This window comes from Caloenas nicobarica, chromosome 1, assembly GCF_036013445.1.
Source record: "Caloenas nicobarica isolate bCalNic1 chromosome 1, bCalNic1.hap1, whole genome shotgun sequence".
In the NCBI taxonomy this organism is placed as follows: Eukaryota; Metazoa; Chordata; class Aves; order Columbiformes; family Columbidae; genus Caloenas; species Caloenas nicobarica.
Genome location: NC_088245.1, coordinates 158820262 through 158833177, shown reverse-complemented (window position 1 = coordinate 158833177; position 12916 = coordinate 158820262). Strand labels below are relative to the sequence as shown.

The window sequence follows — 12916 nt, the reverse complement described above, 5'->3', positions numbered from 1 at the left end:
GCAGGAAGAAGGTTCAAAAGATTGCTTTTTCTTTTTAAACACAATGAATATGAAGCAAACAAACAATACAGCTGATAAGAGTTAGAAAAGCTCTTACCCAAATTACCATGATAACTGGCAGCATTTGGATTGGCCTTAATTGCCTTGAGGAACAAAGCTTCAGATTCCTGAATAATTTAGAAGAACAAGTCAACAGGACAGTCTGCTCTTGTCATACATAAAATAATGCAAAATTTGCCCACAACTCTAATTAAAACCCCTCCCAAACTATGCCATATCTACATGATACCACTGTACACATATTCTAAGCCTGGGTGATCCTTTAGCTCAGGTGGCTACAGCCTCCAAAACCCAGTAATAATGCTACAAAAATGTGCCATGCTTTCACAGGCTGCTGTTATTTTAGCAGAGAGCTATTAAGCACTGGAAATTTGCAAAGCAGTTTGTTTTGGTTTTTTGGCATAGTTATAATATTTTCAAGCATTACCTACTGAAGTTTTCCCTACTTATTCAAGGATTAAGGATAATATAATTCAGTATCTGAGCAAACTGCTGCTTTTCGACACCCTTCCTTTTCACATAGTTTTTAGCATTTAACATGGAGCATTCCAGTAAACCCCTTTCAAACAAATGTTTCAACATGGTTCTCAATGAAGAGCAGCTGAGTGCCTGCTACTTAAAAAAAAAAAAAAAAAAAAATCAAGGCAACCGAAATATTCTTCATGAGTTTTCTTTTCCATATTCCCACTTGTGTGTACTCTTAGGACTGTTGATATCTAAGTACTTAGGAAGGCTGAGCTCTGTCACCAAATATTCAGAGAACAATTTACCACTAAATTTATTATTTAATTCAAACATTTTAATTTTCTCAAACTAGTGGCTAATATAGATACTTTTGTTCCAGAGCATATTTCCTACAGAAGGTTAAAAAGATACACTCCCCCAATCCAAATGGAGTATATTTACTTGCTTGCATGCAAGCGTAGATATTTTAGAGAGCAAATTTTACATCGATTTCTATGCTGTGCTGTGTTTTAGACAGTTGCCCATTCAAGTTTCAATGCAAATGACCTGAAGATAAAATTACCTCAGCGTGGTAGGCTTCCATCTGAATGCACATACTTGCGGTCTGAGGTATGTGAGAACAATAACCTGGGGAAAAGGCCTTTCCTTTGTGCTAAGCTTTTCTTACTTATATCCACAAAACACAACACAGGCTCTACTGAAAACCTGTCAGCCAGATTTTTGGTTCCACCATCTTCTCATGTGAAGCATTAAATAGGTCTCTGTGAGGGTCCCTCGGGGGACAAGAAATTTCTGATGTCAAGACTGAATCACTCAACTTTGAGTGACTTAAGAGCTTCCCAGTATGTCCAAATTCAAACCCAAAGTACGTGCTACTTTCAAAGAATTGCTGAGCACAGCTGAGGCTGCCACTCTTAAGCCAAGAGAGACTGATGCAGAAAGTGCCTTCATCTTCTCAAGTCAAGGAAATTGCAAACCCTAGGGTTCTCGACAAAACCTTTTGCAGGACATCCTGTTTCAGGAGAAGGAATACTTGGATAGGAGTGAAAGAAGAACCAGATGTCTGGAAAATTAGGGAGTGTATGACTCCATAGTGCATGTTTTAGCATTGCTTTTCCCTGGTATAACCAGCAGCTCCAGCATTCTCACACCCGGACTATTAGTGTTCCTGGATGCACTGGTCTCTTTGAACGCCATACTGTTTAGTATCTTCTTTAATGTTTTGGATGACGGGACTGAATGCACTTTAAAAAAATTTACAGATAGCACCAAAGAGGAGGGAATGGTCAATACACTGGAAGGGATAGCTGCTATTCAGAGGGACCTGGACAGGACAGAGAATCACAGGACCAGCAGGAATCACAGAATGGTTGAGGTTGGAATAGACCTCTGGAGGTCATCTGGTCCAGCCTCCCTGCTCAAGCAGGGCCAGCTGCCCAGGACCATGTCCAAGCAGCATCTCCAAGGATGGAGACTCTACAACCTCTCTGGGCAACCTGTGCCAGTGTTTGGTCACAGTAAAAAAGCATTTCCTGATGTTCATAGGGAAAATTCCCTTGTTTTGGCCTGGGCTCATTGCTTCTTGTCCTGTCACTCAGCACCACTGAAAAGAGCCTGGTTCCATCCTCTTTGCACCCTCCCTTCAGGTATTTATATACACTGAGATCCTCCCTCTGAGATTTCTCCAGACTCAACCTCTCCCCATAGGAAAGATACTCCAGTCCCTTCATCATCCTCATGGCCCTTCATTGGACTTTCTCTAGTATGTCCATGGCTTACTGGGAAATGGACACAGGACTGCAGGTGTAGCCTCACCAGTAGAGAGAAAGGACCACCTCCTTCAACCTGCTGGCAACACTCCTAACACAGCCCAGGATATTATCAGCCTTCTTTGCCTCAAAGGCACACTGTTGGCTCATGTTCCATCAATCTGGTGTCCACCAGGACCCCCAGGTGCTTTTCCACCAAGCTGCTTTCCAGATGGGTGGCTCTCAGCATGTACTGGTGCCTGGGGTTATTCCTCTCCAGGTGTTAGGCTTTGCACTGCCCCTTGTCGAACTGTGTGAGGTTCCTGTCATCCCATTTCTTCAGCCTGTTTAGGTCCCTCTGGATGGCAGCGTGACTCTGGCATATAAGCCACTTCTCCCAGTTTTGTGTCATCTGCCAACTTGCTGAGGGTGCACTCTGCCCCATCACCCAGATCATTAATGAAGATGCTGAACAGGATTGGACAGCAGGAATCTCATGAAGTTCAAAAAGAGTAAATACAAAGTTCTGCATCTGGGATGGGATAACCCCATGCAAAAATATAGGTTGGGAAGGAACTGTCTAAGAAACAGCGCTGCAGAAACAGATCTGGTGGGTCTGCTAGACAGCAAATGGAATAAAAGCCATCAGTGTACCCTCACAGAAAAGATGACCAACCACATCCTGGCCTGTATTACGTAAAAGTACAGTCAGCACATCCAGGGAAGTAATCCTTCTCCTCAATTAGCACTTGCGAGACCACATCTGGAGTATGTGTTCAGGATGAGGCTCTCCATTACAAGAGAAACCTGGACATAATTTAGTGAGTCCAGCAGAGAGCCACCAAGATGTTTAGGGGCTAGAGCACAAGACATACAAGGAGCAGCTGAAAGAACCGGATCTCTTTAGCCTTCAGAAGAGAAGACAAAGGTGAGACATTATTGCTATCTAGAACTACCTCATCAGATGATATGGAGAAGATGGAGACAAACTCATCTTACAAGTCTCTGAGATGGGATGGGACACAATGGATGCAAGCTGGGAAATTCCAATTAGATAAAAGGAAACTTTTTTTTTCTTTAAACCATAAGGGTGGTCAAGCACTGGAAGATGCTGTCCAGAGGGGTTTTACAATCTCCATCCATAAAGTTGTTCAAGATTCAACTGGAGATGGCCCTGGTTTGGGCCAGGGGTTGGACTTGGATGACCTCTGGACATCCTTTCAAGTCAAAATTATTCTATGATTTTAACTCAGTAAGCTGAGAAACATACTGAGACTCAAACATTTGGCAAGTCTAGTGGTGTTGCAAGATAACCTCGTCTTTTCATACAATCATCCAAGCCTAAAAATCAAGTGGATTTGCATGTGAAAGCATGTAGTAATCAGAAGTCCCACAAAGTTCTATTTTTTTCCACTGTAAATTTTAGTATTTTGGTCTAATAAGTAAATCTCTGCTTTCTTCACTGGGCAGGCTAACAACAATCAAAGTGAAAGATGTGTTGTCCAATTCAGTCATTCTTAAAAGTTGCCAGACAAAGGAGAAGCACCTAATATATAGACTCATCCTTTCACTGCTGAAGCACGATGAGGCAACATACGCAATGTGTTCCCAGAAAATCTAATGAAGTAGATTCTAAGAGTTGGCTGTCATTACCATACATCTTGAACTACATGCTGAAAACATTTTTATCACCATTGCTTTGCTCAGCATCTAATAGAAGCATACTGGCTGATTAAAGGCTATTTAAGGTGCATCATATTCATATTACTGTAGATATATGGAGTAAATATACATTCCAATACATTGGTGATATTTCAAATTCCTGTATCTTGCCAAATCTTTAAGTGTTGCCAAGAAACTTGCATACTGCATATAAGCAAAGGCTTTGAGTAAGCACAGTACATTCCATCTGCTGCCAAGGCCACAGCACAAAATTGTAGTTTGGCTTTATATCAAATACAAAAAATGTTGAATGGTTTCAATTTATTGTACTTTTAACAGAAAAAGCATAGATGTATACATAACAAAAATACAGCACATATATTTTCAAAGAACTAAAGATAGCTTGGTTCTTCATCCATTGTGACAGGAACAAGCATTTAAAGGAGAACTCTAACTTGGTGTAACAGATGTTAATTAAAAAACAAAACAAAACCACCAAACCAGCTTATCCTTTATGTGCTTTTGTTTCTGGAACAATAAATCATTCATGAGTAGATACAAACAGAAATCATAAAAGGGTTGGTGGTTTTTTGGTCACTTAGGAAAACCATCTTCTGCTGAAAATCGAAGTGCATTTGAAACTGAAGGAGAATATTGTGTGCTTATTGGAAGGAAATCTCTCATAACATAGTAAAACCTTTTTGACTCAATGTCTTTTATAGTAAGAGATAACAAAAAAAACCCAGAACAAACCTTACTTTACGGCACAGAGCCAATACAGTAACAACTTTTATACAGACACGTAACAAGTAACCTAATAAATGAAATGCCTGAGGTTATATAACACATCAGACACAGCCAGGCAGCCCTCTGAAAATTGCCTCCCTCACCTTGAGAGACTCCATCCCCACCTCCTTTCCTCCTCTCCCTTAAAGAGCCATCCACTTCTCTGTTTTTACGTGGTGAGGGGGTAGACAAGAAAGAGTTTTCAATGCTGTTTATTGTCATTTAGCATTCTCCCACTTAAAAAACCCTGTATCTCCTCTTTCCTGTGATGCAAAATACAGCTGCTGAGATCATAACCTTTTCTAAGTGAGTCCACTTTCCAATTCCCTTAATTTCCCTGTTATAACCCATCCAAGTCACTAGTTGAGTTTTTTGCTCTACGCAAACCTACTACTCCATATTGAATTATTAAAACACACACTGGCTCCCTGCTTTCTTCCCTGGATTTCACTGCTCCTTTTGCTTCATCCAGGATGCTGACCTGAAAGCTTCATTTTCCCCTACTATCACTTCTACTTTGTCTGCAACACACTCCTCTGCAGCATAATGACCTTGCAGAGCTAGCAACCAAAATCCCTACCCTCCTTTTTTATTTTTAAAATCCACCAAGAAAGGCTTATTTCTCCTACACCTGGAAGTTTTCTAGCTTGTTTTCAACTTTCTACTTATTTCGTTATAATTGCTCTTTATCCTGTCATGCGGTATACTCTTCTAGATGAATAACTATACAATTCTCTATTGTTTCTCAGTCATGACTCATCAAAATATCCTAGCAATTACCTCCTCCATAATCTCATCCCTTATACATTCTGGATGTTAATTTGTATCTTCCAGGAACTTTGTTAAAGTAAGGTAAAATATATATTTTTCTAACAGTCTCAGGTGGAGAGAGAAAAGAAAGACAGTATACAGAAAAACCCCAGCCAGCCTAGGGAAACAGAAATGGTGTCTGACAGCATCACTAACACAAACAAAAGCAAGTGCTGGGTTGTAACAGGCCCTGACTTTACACCTGGACAGGTCATGACTCCACAGCTGAACAGGACTCTAGAAATTTAAGTGGACACAGTAACTGGCAGAAAAATCTATCTATTCTGAGAAGCTTCCCATCATAAGATCTTCTTACTTTCTTTGTTCTTTCAGTGCAGCTGATGTTATCATTGCTGCACAATAATATCACTACTAAAAAGCCATAAAACCTCCAAAAGCCATAGTTCAGTAATTGATGTTTTTCTGAGAAATACCAAAAACTTCCTTGATTATTAATTTGTCCCTATCACATACATACCTCAGTGACTATGGAGTCAATTAGAACAACTAAATATATTAGCTGTGTATGATTTATTCTCTGTCAGCTCATACAATTTATTTTGGAAAATAACTCATTCTCATCAGTTCCGTGGCATTTACTACTTGGAAACAGAGGCAGCTAATGCTGAGGTACCATTCACAGGCTGGTCTACTGCATCCAAGAGAAGGTTCAATACATTGCTCCATGTATGGACTTTTTCTCATAATATTCTGGGATTATCCTGGTATCCCATCTTCAGTCTGGGATTATAAAATCTGTGTATCTCTATTTTAGATAGTGTCTGAGACAGAGGCTAGAATTCATGTCAGGTAATGGTAAACCTTGCTTCCTTTACATCCCAAAAGCACAAGGACTAGCATTATCACATGTAATTTTAGTTCCTAACTAAGGCCTCTAAAGCAGACCAGGCTCTCTTCTCTCTACCGGCAGCGAGTCAATACAAGACTCTAACTGCCCTCTAGTGTGCTTAAGAGCCCATTTCTCTCCACTGACCACTGACATAGTTTAGGGCAGCAAAATTCATAACCCAGGCATCTAAATTAAGGTGAGATGAACAATGGCCAGAATCACACAACAATACTGTGGCAGAATCAGGCACTGAGATCTGATTATCTAAGTCATAGTCCACAATGACCTCCTCAAACAGTTTCTACAAAAAACTTACACAGAGTTTAAACAAGAACAAAACCAAATAAAACGCCAAACACTCAGAAAGCTCTAGTTACCTACCTTATATTTTTGTGATTTCCCCAGTACATTTGCCAATGAAAACATAAGGGAATGATCATTAGGTATTAATTCCAGGGCCTCTCTTCCAACTGCTTCTGCTTGAGCTAGATTGCCTGGGAGCCCATGGAGCGGAAAAAGAGAAAGCATCTTTTAATACAGTCTCATTAGTGACTTTTCATGCTACAAGCACACATATTTTACAAATAGCTGATTACACTCATTTTTAAAGAAAACCAGGTATCACACGCAAATGTAAAATCCTGCAGAATGAGACAATAGAAAATCTCCATTTTGTTTTCAAGAGATAACATCTTCAGAAGAACAATAAAGCACAGATTCAAAAGTTCTTAAGTTTGGTCTATAATACAAACATGCTTGCACAATGATGGCATTTAAAATAAGGATCAGAAATTCAATTTATGGGCTGGACTTCAAGTGATGCTTTAAAACCACTGAGTCAGAAAGTATACTTATATTTACAGAGAGTGTTTGGGTAACCAGAGAAGAGGCAGAACTCCTTTTAGATAAATACAGATAAAGCTTTAAGTTTTGCTAGACACTGAATTATTCATTAAAACGTTCGAATAGGCTTATACCTGTGTTATCAAGCAATATAATCATATTGTTCCAAGCCAAACTATGCTCAGGTTTCAGAACTGTAGCATTCCTCCATGCATTCAAGGCATCTATATGGCGATTCAAATCTGCATACTAAAAAGAAAGAAAAACACCGTAATTTCACTCTGATTTGCTTTACTTTCCTATCGCGCACTATAGACACAAAAGAGTTCTTAATGTCTCGTACCATTCTACTAGAACTTGTTTTTATAAACAAAAATAAAAGATGTAAAAAGAATACTATGGTAGCATAGAAGATAAGAGTGCTATATACTCATTTTACTCTGCTTTTCTGGAAGCCAGGCTTGTTTTCAAATATGCATGTGCGAATAGGATAGAGAAGAAAACCAGCAAACAACTGAGAAATCTACACAAGAGAATAAGTAAGCATTTAATATAAGTATTTCCAAGAATCTAAAGGGATTTTTTTCGGCACAGTTCTTCTACCTAACAATACACTAATGACTGCAAAACAGCCTAATTTTTGGAAATTATTAATAATATATTTTGAACAAAAGCCCACTGACAATATTTTTGTTTATACTTCTTTATATGAAAAAGTAGGACTACCAAAGGTTGTAGAGAAGGAAGTATATTGGGGAAGCAATAGGAAAAGCTACTGAAAATATGAACTACGAATCAAGCAAACTGGAATAACTGTCAGCATTTAAGAGTACAGCAGAATTATACACACACACACAGATTCCTGTCTTAGATATCATTTATTCAAAAGCACTTACCAACCGCCCTAAATTGTAGTAACAATCTGGATATTTTTTCCTGTGTTTAATTGCTGTCCAGTAGCTTTGCTCTGCCTCTTCAAACCTTCTCAAACTGTTCTGTACTATTCCTAGATTCATCCACGCAGCAGCAAAATCAGGTCTGGGCAAATCAGGGGAAAAAAAAAAAGAGAGAGGACAATTGAACATTCAGAACACAAGATCCTATTATATCATTTCTGCTCGGTTGATGCAAAACACTGCTTAGCATTGTTCTAAACATACTGTATTTGTACAGCTAAGGATAGTAACTCCTCTGCTTCTTGGAGCTCATTTCTTTCTTTCAGAATATTTCCAAGGTTGTTCATCGCATGTACGTATTTAGGATTCAACCTAAAATTTAAAATTTAAGAGATTATTATTATGTATGGGGCATATTACTGAATGCAAACTGCTAGCTCTGCAATGCTGCAGATCATGAAAATGAATACCTAAGCATTTTCTTCATGTTAAACATGAAAGCAATTTTAGGATAGCTCATTAAAGCAGTAAAATTCTTAATACCTTACAGCTTCTCTGTAGTATTTGATTGCAGCACTTTGATTTCCTTTGTCAGCCAGGTTTTTGCCAACATTGTAATGCACCTGAAAACAAGAGATGAACATTCTGTCAGATGCTATACAGTCAGATATTTCGTGGAGCCAACTTGCTAAAAATTCTTACTCCAAATAGATACAGTCAGCACTTGCATCATTCACAGCTGGTTTTTGTTGTAGGTGGATACTTAAGACTGGATAATACATACAATGAAGACAGCAAGACAAAAATCTGAGGAATAAATTAATATATCAGCTTACCTGTTTCAGCTATTTTGAAAAGACTATTCACTTCCTGATTTTACAAATAAGGTCACCACACTTTCCACAAGATGCTCTATTTGGAGACCTTCTGCTCTTCATTTCATTTATTTGTCAGAAAGTAAGAGAAAATCTGACTGAAATCAAACCTACCACAGCCGAAGAAACACTACAGCAATGTGTTGATTAAACTTTGCTTTTAATATAGCATAAACTAGATGGAACTTAACATTAACAGAAAAAATAAGCTCTGTATTTCAAAAACAAACACGCAACTATTGTATTGGGATAAAAATGCATCAAAAAGCATGTCTGAAATAAAAATAATGTGTATAGCAATACGTTGGAGACCTTGCCTGTTAAAAAGTGGAGAATGAAGGAAGAATCTAGAGCTTGAAATATAGCTACAGGGAAGAAGCATCATCATCTGAACTTATGGCAAGGACTAGACAGGAATAGATATATTTCAGGACAAACCTGCATTGGAAGACATCTCAAATCCTACTTTAAGGCAAATCTCAGAAGACTACATTATCTGGTCAAAGGGAAGAGTCAAGTTCAGAAATAACAGAAAAGTACTGCGAGTACTGGCTCCTGAAAATAGACTTCTCGGCAACTAGATCAGAACTCATTATTTAAATTACCTTATTATTTGAAATAAAATTGTATAAACTTCATCTAAAACAAACACATATTCTAAGTTCTTCCATACTTTGAAAATCTAATTTACATATTTTCAAGAACATTATGCAGAAATTACTTCAGATGGAAGTACAAAAAGATAGGTTTGTAATGCATTTTGATAACTCTAATTTACTTTCTACATTCAAAAAAGGATTTAATCTCATGTGTCCAAAGGAAAAAATCCTAATTGCATTTGGCACAATACCTGGGATGTATTGATCCAGCACACACAATTATATTTGAACCTAATTGTTAGGGTATTTAATTGTTGACTTCACCTCTGTATGATTGTGACTATGCAGTAACATCCCACCACTGAAGAAAGTTAAGAACATTTTTCTTGCTTTCTAGAATGAGTGAAAAAGTGGTTTCACTGGTTTTACAGAGAGCAAAGATGCTATAAAGCTTACTAAGCATACACAGAAGCAGCTCCTCAGGCTGTAAGATATAAAATAGCACAAATTCAGCATCCCATAAAAGCAGTTCTAGTGCAGCTTCCACGAAAAAAAATCCAGGCACTTCCATTGTACATTCATAAAAATATGAAAAGGCCCATGTCAAAGAAGCAACGGAATGGTACATTTATATCAAGACATAGCCATTCATAAATATCAGCTGACGGTGTAAAAAAAAGACAGAATAGAATTGTTTTCCCAGGAGTTATTGAAGTAAAATGATACAACCCTGAAGGATGTTTCTAAGACTGAATTCTATTTGTATAGATTTTCCAGAAATTTTTCAGCACACTCTGATAACATTCTTACCAAACTGCATTGCTGTGATTATATATGCTGAAGTTTATGGAATCAAAATTTATTCAGAGCAAATTAGGTTATTAAACTTTGCTGGGCTTCCAGATGAAAGACAACTTGTGGCAGAACAGAAGAAATAAGGGAAAGATTTCACTCAATAGTGTATATTAGGCCTTAAAACACCTAACTTCACATTTCAGTACCAGCAAACAAGATTACAATTAACCTAACAAATTTCTTTCTTTAAGAAGCTTTACAAAAGTTTACCTTTTTTTTTATGTTTTACAAAAGTAATGCAATTATAGCACCATTTCAGCTGGAAGAGACATTCAGAATCTTCAAGTCCAACAAGTCATAAGCTTTACTGAAAAAAGAAAATATTAAAGACTGGGGACAGAGCATATGAGAAAAAATTTGGTATGCACCAACCACTCAGTCTTTTAAAACATGTAACTTATTCATATCCATTTCTGTCTCAAAAGCTGCAGCAGAAAGAATATTTTTCTCATGTAAACACAATTGTGCAGACTGCAGAAACCTGAAAGATATCAATTCTCTCAGGTCAAAACATCAAATTAAATATTAGGTGTACATGTACATTTTGTCAAGTGAATGAAAAAGATGTACTGTAGTCTATTAAAGCTTATAGCAAAACTATTTAGATAAACTACTGGCATTTTTGATGGTGTATTCCCCTGTCCTCAGATATAGCTTCTGTATGAAAGGAAACAAAGTTTCTATATAGTACTTCTGAAAATGAAGAGTTCGTTCTTGTACCTTGGGTTTGTAATTTCTCTTAAAGTGAAATTGTAGCCTTAGCTCCTCTTAATATGGTGGTGACAGAGAAGAAAGGCAGAGAAGAAAAAGTAAAATAAACGTACCAAAAGAAGCCCTCAGCCTACCAGAAATATGCGATGACAAAACCAGCTCTAGAATGGATTATAATACACAACATCCTGCTCGTAAGATCGAAGTCAGCAAAGGGTTTCCAGGTACATAGAGTCACCTGAGAGGTGCAGGTGACTTCTGCCATACGCCCATGTGTCTCACTTCACTGGCTGTGACACAGATGCCAAGATGCTCTGCTCCCCCAAAGCGGGTCTGCAATAACTCCCTGTCCCCTGCAAAACACCAGGCTGTAACTCTTCCTGACTTCTCCCATGACCCCCACCTGCAGAACATGGGGACAAATGCTTGCTGTCCAATAGGTGGGAAGAATCTGGCCTTTAAAAATGAAGGGCCAGTGTGATGTTTTAAATTTCATCTCTCGGGACATGGTTCTTCTGCCTTTGACCGGATACCGTGCATGTCAGCCTGGGAGGGAGGATTTTCCTTTCCTGATTAAACATTTAAGAGCAGACATAGAATTTCGTTATTAAATGATTAAGGATAGATATGAACTGGACATGACATATTACATTATGCCCACATGCTCCTTTATCAATCTTAAACAAGTAATTACTTTACAGTAATAGCTCGAAAAGGAGCATTTCTCAGAAATGCATACCAACAAAGTATTCTCCAAAACCAGGGCAATTAGGTAAAAATACCCTTGGGTAGAACTTAGTTATCTCAACAGGCATGTGTTGTTTAAAGTTAACACAACCATGGTACCAAAGATTTGGCTCTGAGTGTTTGTCTGGTCAGTATCTCAGTCAGCCCAAGAAGCCAGTATAAAGAAGAAAAAGCACTGTATCATTCTATGCTAGATACATGTAGTGCTTGAACTCTTATTTGTTTAAATGTGCTCACACATTTAAATGAGGAAGGGAGAAAAAAAAAATCATATTTTCCTGTACAAAAACAAAATTACCAAACTGATTTTTTTTTTTTTCCTCAGAGCAGCGTAGGAAGAAATTGAAATGTAGTATCATCTTCTAGGAGATACACCCCCTCAGTTGGAGCTCTACTATTATCAACTATTTTATTCTCTCTTCCTAGCTGCCACCTTTTCAGCATGAACGTTTGCTGAGAAAGATGGAAGCAAAGCACAGATGTCAAAATTTCTACAAAAACATGCAAATGCTTCTGTTTAATGCTGGCTTCTTTCATCAAACACTCTTCTCCTTCCTCTACTGGTGAAGTTCTATTTTCTAAATAATAATACAAAGCATTTTTGATCTTCACATTTTATTTGTGCAGCTAATGTGGTCCAAAGGTTCTTCTGCATGACTGTGCTTGTATACAAAAAAATCGACATCTAAAATTGTATCTATGTGGCAAAACACCACAGATAGCCCCTATAAACATAGCCCACAGCACTCAAGGTAAATTCTGCTGAAGATAATCCCCTTTTAATATATAGCATAGAAAAAAATTCTCAGTATCTAAAGGAAGCACTCTCAAGCTCAGCTTCCTAAATCCTTAAACAGCAATAAAACTTGTTCTGTCACAATGAGGTTTTACAAGACCTTTTAAGAGAGTATAGAAAGTAATCTCACAAACTCTGTTGTAAATTTTCAGCATTAGCATAGCTTGTCTTTGACAAACTTATATCCATAATAATTACAATTTGCATAAAGTA

At 37.8% G+C, this 12916-nt stretch overlaps 1 protein-coding gene across 1 annotated transcript in view; it reads right to left on the bottom strand.

Moving 5' to 3' along the window:
• Positions 1 to 12916, bottom strand: part of TMTC4 (transmembrane O-mannosyltransferase targeting cadherins 4) — a 57686-nt gene that overhangs the window by 3009 nt on the left and 41761 nt on the right. The window contains exons 12-17 of the mRNA XM_065638976.1: positions 8664 to 8743; positions 8385 to 8492; positions 8121 to 8262; positions 7359 to 7473; positions 6763 to 6875; positions 98 to 167 (exon numbers count right to left, since the gene is read on the bottom strand). Coding sequence (XP_065495048.1) covers positions 98 to 167; positions 6763 to 6875; positions 7359 to 7473; positions 8121 to 8262; positions 8385 to 8492; positions 8664 to 8743 — 628 coding nt within the window. The remainder of the gene's footprint in view (positions 1 to 97; positions 168 to 6762; positions 6876 to 7358; positions 7474 to 8120; positions 8263 to 8384; positions 8493 to 8663; positions 8744 to 12916) is intronic.